The following is an 18920-nucleotide window of genomic DNA, read 5'->3' on the forward strand; positions in this document are numbered from 1 at the left end:
ACTGTGAGGTGCTAAATTATGTGTGAGTTATTTCTAAAAGTCTGACTTTTTTTTTACAAATAGGAAATGTTACATTTTGTTCCCTCCATTGAATTGGAGTGCCTGACAGTGTAGTGTAGCACAATTAAATGAGTAGAATGAACAATGACTTCCTCCAAACACAGTGACCTCAGTCTAGCTTCCTGGAGTCATGGACTTTTTCTCTCACATGACCCTTCTTACTCAATATATATATTTTTTCTCTACACACAGATTTAAGAGTAGACAGGGGAGCTGAGAAGTTTGGTCAAGGTGTAAGGGAGACTGAATCTTTTTGGAGTGGATTTACCGTTTCTACTGAACGAAACAAGCTCATCGGGTGAAAGTGAGTTTGAGAAAGCATTTTTGTGTCAGTGGACAATGTGCGTTTGAAGATTACATATTTGAAAGAGGCTTTAAAAGGATCTTCTGTTTTCTCTATGTGCCGTAAATATTAAGCACTTATTTAATCATTAAGATTCATTCGGTAAGAGTTCCCGATGAGTTGTGCATTCAGGTTTATTTGGCTAACAGAAAATGTTCTGATCTGTACTGGTGAGATTTCAGCTGTAAGGTATGAAAAAGAACAGTTATGCTGCTTGTTATTTTGATATTTCAGTTTATTCAAAGCTCTTTTTTTTTGTCTCATTAACATGTTTTTTTGTCTCATTAACATGTTTTTTTGTCTCATTAACATGTTTTTTTGGCTCATTATATGTTTTTTTTTTATCTCCTTGGAATCATTTGGAAAGGCTATTAACAGACAACAGAAACACATGGCTGAAAACATAATCTGTCAAGTTTAACTCAACTGAGTAGAACTGCAGTTCTGCTCCCCACTGTGTCCAATTCAATGTGTAAAAAAAGTATGGAAATTTTTTGAAAAATGGCACAATATCGTGCTGCTGTGTCGTATTATTCACATTTCACAAATGTTTGACACCACATCCTGTTTCCTGCCCTTCTCTCTTTTTAAAGGTTGTGTCAGTTTCACAGCTGCTGATTGCAAGCTCACATTCCCCAGAGGTTTTATCAATGGCATCCAACATGAACTCCACCACCTCTACCTCCTTCCAGCAATCCTCCCCTGACTCCTTCTCTCTACCCATCTCGGTCTCAGCATGGGTCGGTATCGTCATTCTGAGCATGGCGTTTTTGCTGGGCTTCCCTGGGAACCTGTTTGTCGTTTGGTCGGTGCTTTGCCGAGTGAAGAAGCGCTCCGTGACCTGTTTGTTGGTGTTGAATCTGGCTGCAGCAGATGCCTTTGTCCTGCTCGGTGCCCCTCTTTTCCTGCGATTCCTGGCTGGAGGACGGGGCTGGGAGTTTGGCTCAGCAGCATGCAAGCTGGTGCACTACTTGTCAAATGTGAACATGTACGTATCCATCTACCTCATCTGTCTGATGAGCATGGACCGCTGGCTGGCTGTCACAAGGCCTTTTGTGTCCCAGAGAATGCGAACCAAGCGCTCCCTCCTGGTTCTCCTGCTGGGGGTCTGGGTGATGGCGTTCATCCTGTCTCTGCCGATGCTGTTCTATCGCAGGTGAGACTGTAACTATACCCACAGGAACCTTGTATTTCTAATTTTTTTATGACTGCTGCAAAGGGATTTTAATGAGAAGGTCTTAGTAGCTTGAAACACTTTCACGGGCTTGCTGATTATTCATTATTTACTAGTTATTCATTTCCCCCTCTAAATTGAAACAAGTCATTTCTATAAACATGGCATTGGTTAGCTGCCGTCAGATAGATATATTTAATTAAAGACAAGAGAACTACATTATTTTTGGTAAGAGGTAAGAGGAAAAAAATACAGTAAACAGCTCTTTTTTTGGCTTCATTCTGTATTTTGATATACAACTCTGGCACACATTTATCAGTGAAATCTTTTTTTATTTGGCATCCTTCACCGCAGCTTCAATGTTTATGACATGTTTGTGACAGGAAAGCTGTCACTGTCAAGGTAATAATGTTACCATAGCAACCGATTAGGCAATATATGCTGCGATTACATTTGTGGTTTTCAAAGAACAGGTTTTTTTTGTATTGTGTGCTGATGTTGAGTCTGCCAGTTTCCACTGTTCTCATTTGACTGAGTTGCTGTTTAATTGTCACTGGTGCAGAAATGGAGCAGACTCACTCATCAGAGGTACCTCTTCAAATGCAATTACAATTTTAGCATCAAAATTGGGTTCATTGCTTTAGTTAAAGTTTGCACATCTACAATCAACCACTGCCACCTTCGTCTAACATACAGCTAGGTAATTATGCCACCTTTTTCCTGCAAATGCATTTTGTTCGAATGCCAGAATTTACAGCACAACTCGACACCTAATTGAAATTCCAAAGAAACGACAAAAGAGTAGCAAATATTTTATTGACCCAAGAGTTTACATGATGGGCTACATATGTGAAAATATAGCTGAAGTTATCACTGGTGGATTAGATTGCGACAAATATACACTGATAGTGAAATGAGGAACCAACTTGGCAAGTTTAGAAACTTGATTCAATGAGAACTGATGTGAAGAGATGATCTCCTGTTACTAGTAAACTTAGTTAAATAGACTGTCTTGTACCTTCCAGACCACCATTGTGTGCAGCACATGTCCACCAAGCGGAAGTTGCCTTGTGTGCTTAGTTTATTTGATTTATTTGGTTCAGGTGAAAAAAATGACAGGTCGATGGTTGACATGTGGCTGATTTACTGGTTGATTCAGTTTATTTGCTTCAGCATACGCACCTCAAGCATTTCATACAAAGGAAACTAATTACCCTTTGTTGTACTTTTTTCATATTTTTCATCATTCAAATTCTGCTGGATACTCATTACATGTGCTTTGCACTCATTTAAAAAGATATCAGAAGTGCATAGAAATAAATAGAAGCATGACAGCATCCAAATTAGTCCGTGAGTCAACATTCAAGTATGAAGCTACAAAGAAGCAATTGAGGAATTGCAATAATATTTTGAGCAAATGAATTTGATATAGGCATTGTAAAATGGGAAGTTGCTTCAGATCTTGCTAACTTTTGTCTCCTTTTCACTTACTTACTCATTTGATCTTTTAAATGCACATGCCAAAACTAGAACCAGGCTAAAAACAAAAGTGATCAAGCTTTTACAGCCGCTGCCTCTAAACCTTACCTCTATATTAGAGCAATTTAAATCATTGTTAAAACCTTGTCTCTTTTCCTCAACCTTCCCTTTCATTTCCCAACTTGATCACCTCTGTAATTCTTCTGTTTACTGTTTTTTTTTTCCTTTATGGTTGCTGTATTCCATTTCTGTGAAGCACTTCGGTTAAACGTGCTATTGTAAATAAAGGTGACTTGACTTGACATTGGTTTTGGTTTTGAAAAGTTGCTGGCTCATTCCATTTCAATTTGTCTGAATCTCCCTCTGTCTCTCTAACAGTAACCTGAAGAAGCCACTGAAAAACAACATCACCTTGAGCTTTTGTATCCCATACCACTGGGACAGTGTCGGGCACCAAGTCTTCCAGTACCTGTTTGAGACCATCATGGGCTGCCTGGTGCCATTCTCACTCGTCAGCTCCTGTTACACCTCAGTCATATGTCGCCTACAGAGTGCCAAGTTCCAGCGCAGAGGACAAGGCAGCCGCCTGATCATGCTGATCATCTGTACTTTTGCAATATTCTGGCTGCCCTATCACATTGTCAACATAATTGAGGTGATTCTATTTAACTACATAAGATACAAACTGTTACTGACTGACCAAAATGCCTAAATTTTCAGACAAAGTTGGTTTCTCTTCTTCCAATCCAGCCTCTGATTTCTCCTCTTGCTCCCTCAGGTGATTGGTCGCTTGCAGGGAAGCGATACAGTGACCAAGGCTGCTACTACAGCCCGGCCCAATGTTACAGCGTTTGCCTACTTCAGCAGCGCAGTCAACCCTATCCTCTACGTGTTCGCCGGCAGCTCCCACATCCGCCAGGCTGGGCTCAGCTTCATGGGCAAGCTCTTCGAGGCCACCAACTCTGAGAGCAGATCCACTTCCACCTTCACCCGCAGCTCTTCAAGGGACGAGAGCTCTGTTCTACACACGCTGTCGGTTAAACTCGGGAAGCCATTCAGAGGAAAGAGCAAGGACAGGAGCAGCAGTGTTGCCGACAAAGAGCCTGAGCTCAAGACGCTGGCAACTGATGAACAGCGAGAATAACACTTGGGCTGTTTTACATGGACAACATTTCAAAATATATGCATTGCCTTCACAAAGACATTATCATTTTTGAGTCTGTACTTCCATTAAGCTTTAATGTATTGGGGTTTAACTGAGCATGTTGTTCATCCAGTCAAGTTTATAACTGTACATGTGTGTATATTTATATATATATACAGTACATATATATATATATATATATATATATATATAAATTTATAAATGTTTCTTAAAAAGGTTTTAAACAAGGAAAGGTTTTAATGTAAAACAGACACCCAAATACACTTATTTATATTTACTTCTTGTAAGTCTAAAAACTGTACATTTATGAGTTACAGTTATATTTTTCAAATATAAGCCTAACGTGTAACAGTGTTTCTGTGCACATATTTTTTCTGTGATGCTGTTTTTTTTAAATAAATAAAGCTTTCTTAAAATTTCAAAGTCTGCCACTGTATTTTTTTGTTGTACGAGGAAATCCTCACAGACATTTGAAATACTGGCTCATGAAGTGTCCTGTTGAGCTTGAAAAAAAAAAAAATATAAAAAAAAATACCATGATGAAGTTATGCTGTCACTGAGGTAATGTTCAGCAGCATGAACAGAACATTTCACAATAAACATTTCACCAAAGTATCCTTCCTGTCATCATTTGACATCACTCAGCTCTGTGTTACTCAACACCAACCAACGTGTTTATATTGCAAGATTTCCTGTGGTTAATCTAAAGGGAGGAGAGCACAGGCTGTGTGATGATCACTGTACAAAAAGGGAAAATTTGACTTTTTGATTTTTTTCAGTCGTGTCTATGATGACTTCTAAATGGGTTGGAAGCATTGCATCACCTTGTTAAAGGTTTTATCTTTTTTCCTCTTTAAAGTTAATACATGTGGTCAAGTGCTTCTGTAGTTATGGTAAATAATCTAAATATTTCCCAAAATGAATGTATCAAAAGTCAGGTGTTTAAAGTTTTTACTTTTTTTTTTTACGTTTTTGTCTTTCTTTGACAAATATTGCCATGTCTGTAGTTTTTATTGATTTTGCCTCTTTACTCTTTCTTCACTTCTGAGAGTTACATCAAGGTGAATGGTGAGAAAAGGGAAAAGAAGATCTCATTTGTGCTGATCAAGGTAGGCAGCAGTTATAGGCCGGGGTGTGCTAAACAAATAGCAATACTACAAGTATAGCTTAAATGACTTAACAGTTAACAAAAGTGAATTTGATTTTATGTGGTGTTTTGCTCCATTTTGACATGAAACTTTGTTTGATCTTTGCCTGTGTTACAAAATATCATCATGTAACTTGGTATTAAAACAATCACTCAGGCCCGATGAAACACTGCACCATTTCTCTTACAATAAAACCGACAAGTCAAGGCATCCGTTTACCATTTATACAATTTAGATAGTAGTTATATTTAGTAGAGGGTCCATGCTTACCATAGTGGCTTTTTTAAAATGTAATGCTAATGTTCTGCCAAGTACTTTACAAAGTGTTTTTCAGTTGGATTTTCACACAAACACTCATATAGCACTTCTTTATGTATCATTAGTATGCAACGTTTTTATTTTTCTGAAGAATCTCACACCAGTTAGAATCTCACACCAGCACTTTGACAAGTGGTTTGAGGTCGACGCTCTACCCTCCGAGACAAGCTCACCCATGGCTCTGACTTTGAGTCAGTTAAGTTTAAGGAGATTTTATTCTATTTTTTTAAATTGGGTGATGTGAGGTACTTATGAGCAGTCGGTGCTTAACCTACAGTAGTAGTCAGGTTATGGAAAATAAAAAGGCTTCAACAAGCAAACTAAAGCTGTAAGCTACTCAGAACGGGGCCACCAGAAAAACAACTCAAACCTGTAAAATTTTTAATATTGGTTCAAGTGGAGACCATACCACTTCATCATGAGTGTTGCACAGGGTGGATTGCCACACGGTGTTGCAACCGTGGAGGACAAGGAGGACATTGTTGCCACAATACCCAGACGTTTGGCACTACAGGAAGTGTAACAAACTGTTCGATGCAGAAGTGAAATCTCGTAACTATCCACAACATTTCTGACACATTCACCACAAGGAATGTGTTTTCTGGTTTTAGATGCTTTGGATTGATAGAGTTGTCTGTCTGTAAAATGGCACTTCCAAGTGTGGTCATTTGCAAAGTATCTGTAAAAACGTTATAGCTAAATAAACACAGTCATTTTAGGATATTATGTGTGAACGTGTGCCATAACAAACATACCAAATGGCCAAAAAGGAAGACATCTCATGAATAAAATACGATATGCAAACTGTCTAACTTTAGCCTGCTTTAGTCTAATATCTCCTTCAGGTATAATGTTAAATATTCTTAACTGAGAACAATGACATAGTTCAGTACAGGTGACTCTAAAACTATTTCAAGGGGATGTCTATGGCTCAAATCATATTGCGTTATTCAATGCTCATATGCTGCGATGACAGGTGTCGCCGATCCCGGACGAGCCCCCACAAATCTATAACAGGTCTCAGACGGATAACCCATAAACAGATAAGGTTCCTGTAAAAACAAGACAAAGACTGAGACAGGTGACCGTTGATTCTATTAAGTTCAGTTTTTGCTCAGCAGAATATATTTACTCATTTGGCAAAGTATATCGTCTTTTCTCTCTCCATATATTTTCAAAGTGCCTATGTTCAAAAATATATATCAAACTATATCAATTTATCTACCTAGGTAATGAAATACTTTCCCAAAAACATATTTTTAAACCCAAATATGAAATGTGCTGGAGCCAAAAACTACAATGTAAACCGCTGACACCATGTTGGGCCGTGCACGACAGAAAAAAAAAGAAATTAACGAGAGTCCGTTGCAAGGAGAGTCCCAGTGGAGAAGCATAGCGCCACACTTCCTCCAACTGGTGACCTTGAATAGCTTGAAGTGTATCAATTAAATAATGCTTTTATCCTTACCAGGAGTCTGGAAATGACCATTTTAGCACATTTCTTTCACAGAAATAATGTATTTCGTGAGCGTCACACTTTTCGATGGCACTGTGGCCCGTTTTTTGTGGCCCTGCTCTGCCATTTCATCCACTATACTTCCAACCACATGCCCATTACAATATGAACCCTAAAGGTTGGCTTACTCATAAATGTCACTCAAAATAGTTATGAGGTCAAACACCTTGCCTGTGGGCTATTCCACTGGCTGGCACTGTTGCATATATTCATTGCACCCATTCATCATTTTAACTGCAGTTTTTCATGACTCTATCTGCTGACTGGCTGGTTGTGAAGATTAGTAGATAGCTGCCAAGAGAATCACTAAGGAGTTTCAGGAATATGGCTCCTCAGGCTGAGATCATATTAAAACCCAAAAAGAATCATACAGCACTCAGGGCACATTTGAAAGTCCTCCAATTCTGAATTTTTTTAAAAAAGAAAAACATGAGATACTATGTGACCAGTAAAGTTCACATTGTTTGGATCATGTAAATGCAAAGAGATAAAAATTTGGGCTCTATTTGCAGGTAACGTGAACAGCCTTTTGGTCAGCATTATAAATAAACCACAACTAGTCTTAGTGTATGTATAAACTTTTAAAAAAGGGTTCCAAAAGCCAATCTTTGCCTTATCGACATCACATGTTTTCTTGTTAAAACAATGCCGCCAAAAACTAATATCAGAAGAATTTTTTTATCAGAAGAATATATTGTAGATCTAACCATCCTTTGAGCTTTTCGTATTCATGTAAAAAATGAATTTTTAAGTTAGTAGAAATTTCATTTTTATAAATTGATCAATTCTATAAACTTCATACATTTTTCTTTTCTGCTTTTGAGCATTTAGGGTTAGATAATAGATATAGATTTTAGATATGATAAATAAAAAAGTTGTAAGTTATTATTTTTAAAATTTTGCATTAAAATTTGATTTTTTGCATGAAATACTGTGATATTTCAAATATTAAATGACCTTTTGATGTTGACGTTTTTGTGAGATCAGACAGGCGGTTAGGCCAATGATATGCGTAAGGGGAAACCAAACATCATCAGTGATGGAATCATTGAACCTCTTTTCCTTACGATTCTGTTAAATCTTCCTCTGCTCTTTTTTTTTCACCCTCTTTGTTGAAATTATTTCCTTCTGTGACTCAGGAGATCAAACGCAATATTTAGGTTACCACTGTGTTCAAGTAGCACTGCTCTCATTTCCATGAAAGTAGAAAAAAAAACCTCTGTGACCTCCTTTACTGTGAGTTTGTATATTTGAACCACATTTGAAACAGAGAATTCACTGAAGCAGTAAAAAATTATAGGCCAAAGAGCTGATTCGCACTGATCACAACTGTGTGGTATTGTCCCTCTGAGAATATCCGTATTAAACAGAAAAGGAAATGCAAGGAGATAAACTGACAGAAAAAAAGTTATTGCAAAAATTATTGCAAAGATTTAAGACTTTAACAAAGTAGCATTTTTTTTTTATCTGTGCATCCACCCAAGTTAAACATAAAGCTGTGACTTTAGCAGAGGTTTATCACTGATGACAGGAAGCTGTTTGTAAATCAAACAAAACTATGGTGCAATGCAGAATACTCACTGTGATGGGTTGTCTGATCTTATTTACCACCATCTGACTGAAGCGACTGATTGAAGTTTTAGATACGCATTTAGTACTATGTCAGGTTCTTGGAATTTTCTTGAGCTTCTACTCAAATGTCAGTTTTTTACATGTTGTGCTGATCTGCGACATGTGCCCAGGTCTGCACTTTTGAATCATATCTTTTGCTCCAAAGCCGCAGGTAAAAGTCTCACTTATACTGTGACATTTGATTTATTCATGAACCAAAAATACATTCATTTTAATTGATATTCACAATGTACTGTCTACATCTCGAACTTGTTTGAGGATATTTCCTGTAAAACACGGGAATTTTCTCTTACTGTTTTGCAAACTTTGTCAAATTAAGAGCAAATGAAGAAGAAAATAAAGCTTTTTCATTTTAGATAACATCACAGTGACCACAGCATATAGAGGACATTCAGAACCTTAAATACACCCTCCAGATTGTCAGATCACAGCAATTCTTTTGGAATAAACTGATATCACTGCAATCATTTTTCTTTTTGAAATCCAGGGTGACATGCTTGTGACAATGGCCAGGTCAATTTCCATGAAAGATAACACAACGATTTGATATCAGACTCACACTGATAAAGTAAATATTTGAAAAAAATATTTCTAAAACACCTGAATTGTAATAGGCTGGAATATTGTCATGCCTTTTTCCTGCGATGTGCATTACATCCAATACTGCAAATTCTACTTCTTCTTAGGAACGCAAAAATGTGGCCTGCCTTCTCTGCCTCTCACTGGGTTGCTTCTTTCAGGGGGTGGGTTGATCAGGTTTATGCACCATTTTCATACGGTTCCTTACTGCATGATATCAAGCAGCAGAAGACATAAGACACTACAAATATAGTACTACGGGCCCACTTTAAGGTCAGATAAACATAGCACAAGCTCTCATATATCACTGCTTATAATACAGGGTGTTTACTGTCTGCTGATGTCTTCCTGTCGGCTGTAGCTCAGGAGGAAGAGCAGTCACCCACCAATCGGAAGGTCGGTGGTTCGACTCTGGCTTCCCCAGGATACATGTCGAAGCGTCCTTGGGCAAGACACTGAACCCCACGTTGCTCCCCCAGTGTATCATTGGGGGTATGAATGTGTGTGAATGCTTAGAAAAAAGCATGTAGTTATGTGTATCTTAAGACGTCTTAAGACGGATCTTAAGGCTGTATGAATGTGTGTGAGTGGGGTGAATGTGGCATGTAGTGGAGTGCTTTGAGTGCTCAGTTAGACTAGAAAAGCGCTATACAAGTACAAGTCCATTTACCATTCCAGTTTACCAATATTTGTTTTTTTGAAGCAATTCATATAATCTCAACATTTTCACCAAAAGTTCAGTTCAAGGGTATCAGCTTGCCTCCCACAGCATTACAAACCAGCAAACAAGCCTACAGGCTTGAGGGGAGGTAGCGGATTATGGACTTTCACCCAGGAGTTCCTGGCAGGGGGCTTCAGAAACCTTCAGAAACCTTCAGAAACCTTCAGAAACCTTTATAAATGTCTCCTTCGGGGTCAACCATTTGTTTTCAACCTGTAGGCTACTGTACATTACTGACCATACAATTTCAGATGCCATCCAGTATTTGAGTGGATTCTTTTCTGCCACATAACCTTAAACCCAGCTTCAGGCTGTTCAGGTGGTGCAGACAACAGCTGTGGTTTGAGGTACTTTGAGACTATGTCTGTCAGATATCATCATCATTAGATCTAAAATATACAAAACAAGATAAATTGACTTCCGGTATATGTTTCCTATCTCAGAACAGATATTGGATATGCGTAGCAGATGAAGACAAACTCTGTAAATTGTTTTTATTTAGAAATATATTCCTCATTGCCAATTCAAAATCATGCTAAAGCTCGTCTCGTACTTAATCAAGCAGGTTAGAGAGTGGCAAGGAACAAATAGCCAGATCAGTGTATGGGTGTGGCATGGCACCCAGGTTTTCCCAGCAGTCCTTCTTCGGGTCATAGCAATGCACCAACTTTGTATCTCTAGCTGTGTCTGCTGAAGACCCCCCTACCACATACAACCGTCCATCGAGCACAGTTGCTCCTGAAGACAGGTGAGGTTTAGGCAGGGCGGGAAAGAAGGACCAAGAATCAGATTCTGGGTCATACAGCTCACAGAGGAGTTGGTCTCCAAAGCCCATCTGGAGTGGCTGCAGCCCTCCAGCGACCACCAACTTTCTTCCCAAAGCTAACATGACATGACCTGCACGTCCAGCTCCAACACTCATGGGGGCTCTGGGAACGCAACCACGGGAAGGATGATAGATCCACATGGTGGAGAGGCAGTGATGATGAGGGTCACAGCCACCTGAGATGTAGATTTGCCCGTCCAGTACAGCTGCGGCATGACCACAGACAGCTGTGTCCAGACGGTGAGCCAGCCTACAGGGAGAGAACACTCCAGAATGAAACAAGGGGGATGGTGTCTAGCAGTGAGTAGTATATTAAAAATATCTGAGTAATTATTAAACTTTATTTTATTATATTACATTTATCAGAGTATTATTAGATTTTTTTTATTATCAGAAAGAACAAATACAGAAATAGTTCTTTATTAATAGAGAAATTATATGTTATGGTTAAATGTCTAAACTTGAAGAAAATCAACCCCAATAGAATTAGGAGAATTTTTGTGCTAATGAAAAGACGTTAAATACTACATCCAGCTGCTGTACGCAGACCTCGTGAAATCAATGTCATGCTCAGCGGGATATTAGGGTGATGAAATACAGTTCAGACATTCCTGACCTTTCAGATGTGGTCGGTATTCTCAGTACCTCCAAGTGTTCTCCTTAGGACTGTAGTACTCCACAGCGTCCAGATATTCCCTGTCATCACAGCTACCGCCAAGAGCATAAATCTTCCCATTCAGGCACACAGCGGAAAAGTTGTCCCTTTGGCACAGCATGTCAGGAAGTTGTTCCCATTTACGCTGCGTCACGTCAAATCTAAGGAAAAAGAAGATGCTCAAATCTGAATGATATTTACTTGTTTTTTTTAAATCATTAGTACCGTTAAGCCACAATTATGCTTGCTGCGTTCGTCATTGCGTGATTGAATTGTGACGTCAACATAGCTGTTTATGTGAGAGCTTGAGGCTACTGAATTCAAGGTAGTCGCCATCTTAAACAGTAGGTGACACTGCTGAGAGGATGAAAGCCATGTGGCAGGCATAGCACAAGAGAAAATCCCATTATGCAAAGACACAGGGAACCAAACAGTTTCAGCGTCTCTCCTTCAGCTTTAAGCAGTGCTTGATGTTCTTGTAACATTTTTTAACAATTGTACTTTTCTGGCTTTTGGTGCGACCTGTCAGTGTTGCAAGAAACCGACCTGCTTGCACAATCTTCCCTCCGGCTCCACTTTTTTCTTATGTTATGCAATTCTCAGCAGGTTGCAAAAGCTGAAAGGTGCATGACCGGCCAAAACATCATCTAAGCACCTGATGCACCAGGTATTGTGAAATGTTTGGCGAGTGCCACTTTCCACAAGGTTGAGAATAGCGAGCATAAACTCTGCATTAAGGTCATTAGGATATTCAATCTTACATTTTATGACCAATAAAAAAAAAAGGTTTTTGGACCATATTTGAAAACACTGGCACAAAATATCAAATAATAGCGGGTCTATTCTTTGAATGAATTCCGGTTTTATCTCTCACAAACATACCTTGTGGCAGACTTGAGGATATCCAGTGATCCATAGTACTTACGTCCTCCCAGGACATATAGTTTGTTGTTAAGGAGACAGACACTGTGTCTGAACCGGGCCGGTTGAGGGATTTTTGTGAATGCTTTCCACTGTATGCTTCTTATGAGACCGAGCCCCTGGTGAAACTGTTGAGCGAACCACAAGGTTCGGCTGGGAACCCTCTTCGTTAACTCCTCATTAACAGTATCCCCACAAACCAAAACCAGAACCTAAAGAGAGGAAAGTGGTGTTTCAAATCAACAATCTCAAACACATATGACAATAGAGTAAATATGATGTATAATAATCAATGTAATTACAAAGATTAATGCACCAACCTGGTTTGGGGTGCGAGGTCGACCTTCAGGACCACTGTAATTGCCTTCCACGAGGCTTTGGAGGGCTTCTATTGTTCCCCTTGCCCCATGACTCCTGTATAATAGACTGCAGCTTAGTGCCTCCTGCAGCTCGGAGTAGCTTAGGAGTGGGATACGAACATGGCAGAGTAGGCTGGGCAGATAAGCGAGTCGTTCTTTTGGGTGGTCCTCTACCCAGCCCACCACTGTCCTAAACACCGTGATCTAGGGATGAAGAAGGGACACTATTGTGAGTCTGAGAATATGTATGTATATATATGTACATATTACACATGCCCCGAATATGAAAAAATAAGTATCACTGGATCTTAAGTAAGTACATTCACATTCACAAAGGACAGTGTGTGAGTGTGCATGGTTGTTTGTTGTCTGTGAAGGACTGGTACATAAGAATGGTGTGTTGAAATGTTTTGCGACAATCCTTGCTTACAAATGTTTCTGACAATTTTTTTCCCGAAAAAGAAAAGGTACTGATGAATTTAAAGATGTGCATCTTTGGGCCACGTCTTTTATGAAAAGATATCAAAAATACAAGTGGGATCATTAAAGCACCAGTCATAATTACAGAGGGGAACTGACTGTTTAGTCTGCTTGGATATCTCTATGTCATTTCTTTCAGACTCAGTACATATTATAGCAACGCTAAAGAATGTTGCTCAATGGGTCAAAAAACTGAAATAAACGACAAAATTAAACATTAAATTACTTGGTTTTCTCTGTTCCACAATTTGCAAGTTCACTAAGTTTTCAAAATAACCCAAGAGACCCTTCAACTTTGCTATCTTAAGACATTTTTTTTTTAGACCATTCATTACTAAAGACATTGTTACATGAGAGGGTGTTTTTTCTATTTTTCTTTTTTTTTCTTTTCATTTTAAGGCTCAATTTTTGTGATCTCAGGATTAAAATGTAACAATCTTACTGGTGACTTACTTTTACAACAATGTTTTTTTCACTATCTCTAATTATCGATTCACCATCAGCGACAAACCCGAAATCTTAGGGTGAAAATGATTTTTTAGGGTTTGCCGAAATCTTTTACATCATGAAAAAAGAAGTGAAAATATATTTTTCCTGCTACAGTCACAATTACATGCAAAAAAAGAAAAGAAGAACAAATGCTTACAGTAGGCCAAGACTGAAAAGAAGATGATTCATAAAGTTATAATGAAATAAAGTACCACTGTACCTCTCTCTCTACACATAATGAGTCCTTCTCCAGCAGCCCATCCAGGAGAGGAAAGGGGACGTCCTTGAACCTCTCCCCAGCTGAGATGCACTGAAAGTGGGCAAGAGAGCATTCCTCTGCAGCCTGCCTCAGCTGCTTCAGCCCATATGTCTCAGCCAGGACCAGCACATCCAGGCAGGTGCTTTCATCCATTCTGTTCAGCAAGAAGTCCACGCAGAGCGAGAGCGCCCCCTCCAGCTGAAACTGAAGCATTGCATCTGTCAACTCCCATATCTGGCTCCAGCCGAGCCTGAGCTGACCCGTGTAGAAGAAACAGAGTATGGCTTGGATGACCCAGGATGGCACGCCTCGCAGGCACACCTTGTCTTCTCTGGACTCCCGTAAGCCTCCACACAGCAGTGCCCGGAAATAGTCCCCACCGGCTGCTAACACTACACGGTGAGCTGAAGACAAAGAGCCTTGGATAAACAGCATGAATAAAAGGCGCCCTCGGCAGAACTAAACAATGGATGACAGTGGAAGGTTTTCTAAAAATATATACATGCACAATGAGGCTTTCTGCAGAGCAAGACCGAACCATGAAGAATGACTTCACCTACTGTCGTCCTTGCAAAAGACTAATTCTCAATTTGCTGTGGACATTTATCAAAATGTCCTTTTCTGACCGTCTCTGTTATCATTAATAAAAGTGGACAATTTATCAACAGATGTCAATCCCAATCTTGTGTAAGGGGGCGTTTTTTCACTCTGACCACAGGACATGCTACATCAGCATGTGTCATGGACAAGTAATACAAGTTTTCACCCAAGGCCACACAATCCTTTTGAATGAGTAAAAGAATGACATTTTAGTGGAAATTTTTTTCACTCATTTTGTTTATTTTATCGGGGACACTACCCTCCCCTTTCTGTATAACCAACAGGTGAAATCTTCTGTCTGTACTATTTTTGGAAAGGGAAACTCGAAAGTGGATGTACCACCCATACATCAAAGTGTGGTCAAATTTGAGTTTTTCTTGACAAGGTTTCTATTACAGACTATTCTAAACTTGCAAAGTGTAACATAGTCTGCACTGACAAAAGCTTACAATGGTGGGAGGTCGCATACTTCTGTAATTCTAATTCTGTTCAATTTTGACATTGTTATGCTGGGACAGTTCTTTTTTATGCAATGCATTACATACACTCATCACTGAAGGGAAAAATATTTGACTTTATATGACACTACAAGAACAACACGATTTATATTATTGTGCTAAGATTTCACATAAAATATTTTGATTAAATGTGTTAAATGTTATACAATAGGTTTTCCGAAAGTCTGACTAACAAGCTTTCACCTAGACTTACAATACACCTAGACACTGGCAGATTTAAGATGAAAATCACATAAAATAAAGTTTAGTTGAGCTAAACTGCTGCAAAACGAGCTCTTTTATTTTCGAGGCTTTAAACTGTGATTACAGATAAGATTTATGTACTTATAACCACAGGTCCAGACCATAAGATATAGTAAAAATTAGCAGAAAATATGAAGGACTTCAACCATCTGAATATCTCCCCGACGTCGCTTTAAACTCCTAAGCCTGTTGGAGATACTATGACCGCTGCAAGAAGCATTCTAGAGTCTGGTTTGTCCTTTTCGGGCTACTGTAGCTACATAGCAGCACTACATCGTGAAAAAAATATTCTTTCATTGTTGCAAAATGACAACAATCTTAATCTTAATGTAACTCTACTCTCATGAGGGCATATTTGTGAATATCATTGCATTTATTGTATTTTTTTACATTAAATGTTACTAAATTAAACTTTAAACTGAACACATTATGCTCATTCATTGATACACAATTTCACTTTGGGTGTTTTCTACAATAGGGTTACACACCAAAATGTTCATAAACCACATTATTGTTCTTAAAGTGAACACTGTACAGGACCGCTTGTCACTTTATGTCTCTTGTCACTTTAAGCCTGGTAACTCAGAGACCGATAGTGGCAAATGAGGCTACTCATTCTACCTGAGCGGTAACTCCTGCATCTAACATAGCCTGTCACTGGATTATATATATTGTCTAAGCTGTGCATTAGCATGGAGAGACCAAAGACCAGCTGGTGACCCACTGATTTAGATACTCTCTTGGTTTGGCATTAGCATGCAGAGGCTATCTTTAAGCTTCTCCAGCTTGGCGACCATCATGCTGAGGCTGACAGCCCAATGGATTGAATGTTTTTGATTGCTAGCACGTCGAAACTAGCTGCTTAGTTGGCTCATCTGTTTTGTTTTTTTTGGCCCTTGTACATAGTCAGGAATCTCAGAACCAGTATCCCTTCTTTGAGTGAATAAATTATTTTGGTCTGGTCTTTTCTTTTGGCGTGGGCTTGACATAGAACCACACAAGAGCACTTACTCCCCTTTTTTCCAGGAGAATGATTCTAATTTAAAAAGATTTAATTAAGGAAAAACAAACAATAACAAAAAAAACAAAATAACAACAATTTTTTAAGGAAAAATAAACAAGCAACTCATATCTGCACTCTCTGATTTGAAGACCTGATATTGCCTTTTAAAACATAGTCATATTTGATTGTTTTTGGCAAAAGAGAATAGCTGAAAGTTTGATGCATTTAAAGCCGGCTGTGTGCTCAGACTCTCACTTGTCCGCTTACTTTCTAACGCTGCAGCTGTCCCTGCTTATCCCTACTGATAATGAATAGGGACTTTATAAGAAAATGTATAAAGTTTTTGTGTGGTTAACTGGCCTTGCCTGCAAAAATGCATTTTGAAGCTGTAATCTCACGATCATGAGTTACTTACTAAGTTATCGCAAGATAACAAAGCTTGTTTTTTCTTTTGTTTTTGTTTTTTTCGTGAAAAGAAGTTAATTTAGGCCCACCTCTGGACAACTCTACTTTATTTTAGCCAGTAGTTGCCCTTCAGATCAAATAATGATAATAATAATGATAATGATCTTTTTTTTTGACAGAGTAGGGCTTGTACAACCATCCAGGTGGGTCAGCATGTTCATGGATTTTCTGTCGTTAGAAATCCCATAGAAATCTAGGTTTTAAGGGAGGTTTTTCATTGCACTTTTCTCAGTTGTGTTTTGCTGTTACATGCATTTGTTTTTGTCATCGTGTCTCATCTGTAACTAATCCGTGTGTGTGTGTGTCTTATTGGTTACATAATGCAAATCACCTGATTGTTAATCTCTCTCAGGGGATTTTAGTCAGTTGTTAAACCTGAAAATGAATCACCTGAACTGGGGAAAGATCGGGGCTTAAAAGTGTTCTTCTTGTTGCTGTGCGTCATTAAAGTGGACATCTAACTTATCATAGTAGTGCCCAACATATTAACCTTTGGACTCCTTTAAAAATGGTACGTTATTCATGTGGTTGTAGTGTGTTTGGGTTCAACATGAATGTGGGCCCCTGTAGCTTACCTGGGTATCTCTCTCCAGTCTCTGCTTGTATTGTTATATCACACCCTACTTCTCTGTCCCACATGTCCTTGATGATTGCCAGGCTCTTTTCTTGCTCCGCTGCGGCAGCGGTTTTGACCCCTGACATGCACTTCTCCCTCAGCCTCTCCATCTGTAGACGCTGACAAGCATCCAGCACCTCCTCTACTTCCCTCTCTTTACTCAAGTCCAAAGCCACTTCTCCGCAATATGCAAACTGAAGAACAGCCCTTAACCCCACTGGAGTCAAACAGCAAGCTAGTTCTTCCACTCCAAGCCCAGACTTTGGTTTTGAACCCAGAAGTAGATTTGGGGTTTGACTGGCTGCCGCCAGGATGAGTCTGTGAGCTTTGAATGTGTTTCCTTGGATGGTAAAGGTGTAGTCCAGCAGTAGCTCTTCCTCCTTAAGTCTCTGCAAGTGAGTGAAGAGGATGTCGCAGTGTGAAGGGAGGACATAGGTGAGGACACCTGAGTCTTTGGGGAAAGATGAAGAGGGGTGGGGAAGAGGGTGATGGGCTTTTGAGTCTTGTTGATGCTTTGGTCCTGTGTCACGTTTTTTGTTTTGAGGAAGAGTTTTGGTGCTTCCTTTTCGTCGAACATCACCCATATCTTCGAAACTCGATTGTCGCGATGTCCCCTGGCCTATTTGCTTGTAACCATAGAGATGAGCAGACATTTCCTGTGAAAGCACACTGCACAAGGAAAGAAGGGAAGAAAAAGGAGAGCCAAGATAAGGAAACAGCAGGGACAGTAGGGAGGAGCAGTGTGGATGATGTATTCCTGGAAATGTCACATCCAGAGTCACTGCACTTATTTACTGTGACATCAGACACACGCCGATTGCCCTTGTGACCCCTGAGGTGTCTTTTACGCTTTATGAATGTCACCCCACCTAGAGTATGAACGGTCAACAATGTCATTATGATAATCAGTCATAGCATCAGTGGCTTTCAGCAATGTTTCATGAACGTTGACACAAGCAACTCTCAACTTACTTTGCAGGCGTCAATAAACAAAAGAGTACATCTATTCTGTCAAAAGAAGTCCCTAAAAAAACCCTTCTATACCACAAAACATGACAACAGCAGCACAGTCTGTTGTAACTTTGTAGTAAGAAGAGTCTCTGCTTTCCTGAAAATGGTTAGTATTTCATTTCAGATCAAGACTCAGCATAGACACCTACCTTGCTTTTCCCCCTGACAGTGTGGGTGTAACAAGTGACTTCGACCAGAGCACAATGGCATGTATGGCGCTGAAGGTATTAGAGCAGGGTTTAATTATAGAAGGGCACTCGCGCTTGGAAGAATACACTGCAAGAAGTTTCCACCTCAAACAAGTCCCCCAGTGTCTTTTTTAAATTGTCTATTTTTACCA

General features: G+C 39.3%; 2 protein-coding genes across 2 annotated transcripts; one reads left to right on the plus strand and one right to left on the minus strand.

Moving 5' to 3' along the window:
- Positions 1-250: 250 nt before the first annotated feature.
- On the plus strand, positions 251-4344 carry ltb4r (leukotriene B4 receptor). Its single transcript, XM_072376231.1, has 4 exons — positions 251-364; positions 997-1559; positions 3435-3711; positions 3835-4344. The coding sequence occupies exons 2-4, from the start codon at positions 1054-1056 to the stop codon at positions 4198-4200; spliced, it is 1149 nt and encodes a 382-aa protein (XP_072232332.1). The 5' UTR covers positions 251-364; positions 997-1053; the 3' UTR covers positions 4201-4344.
- Positions 4345-10610: 6266 nt separating this feature from the next.
- LOC140281885 (kelch-like protein 33) lies at positions 10611-18166 on the minus strand. The gene is made up of 6 exons (XM_072376387.1): positions 17529-18166; positions 14086-14528; positions 12858-13100; positions 12499-12749; positions 11607-11777; positions 10611-11211 (listed from the first exon to the last, which is right to left on the minus strand). Exons 1-6 carry the CDS (start codon positions 18151-18153, stop codon positions 10689-10691), a joined length of 2256 nt encoding a protein of 751 aa, XP_072232488.1. The 5' UTR covers positions 18154-18166; the 3' UTR covers positions 10611-10688.
- Between the last annotated feature and the right edge of the window lie 754 nt (positions 18167-18920).

The sequence above is a fragment of the Leuresthes tenuis genome, unplaced genomic scaffold (assembly GCF_036924035.1).
Source record: "Leuresthes tenuis unplaced genomic scaffold, fLeuTen1.0.hap1 SCAF_22, whole genome shotgun sequence".
Classification (NCBI taxonomy): Eukaryota; Metazoa; Chordata; class Actinopteri; order Atheriniformes; family Atherinopsidae; genus Leuresthes; species Leuresthes tenuis.

Coding starts and splice junctions, on each gene's coding strand:
- ltb4r (XM_072376231.1), top strand. CDS start 1,054: ATGGCATCCAACATGAACTCCACCACCTCTACCTCCTTCCAGCAATCC. Junction 1,560..3,434: donor CCGATGCTGTTCTATCGCAG/GTGAGACTGTAA, acceptor TCTCTCTAACAG/TAACCTGAAGAAGCCACTGA. Junction 3,712..3,834: donor ACATTGTCAACATAATTGAG/GTGATTCTATTT, acceptor TTGCTCCCTCAG/GTGATTGGTCGCTTGCAGGG.
- LOC140281885 (XM_072376387.1), bottom strand. CDS start 18,153: ATGGGTGATGTTCGACGAAAAGGAAGCACCAAAACTCTTCCTCAAAAC. Junction 14,529..17,528: donor GACTGGAGAGAGATACCCAG/GTAAGCTACAGG, acceptor CTTTGTCTTCAG/CTCACCGTGTAGTGTTAGCA. Junction 11,778..12,498: donor ATCCTCAAGTCTGCCACAAG/GTATGTTTGTGA, acceptor CTTTTTCCTTAG/ATTTGACGTGACGCAGCGTA.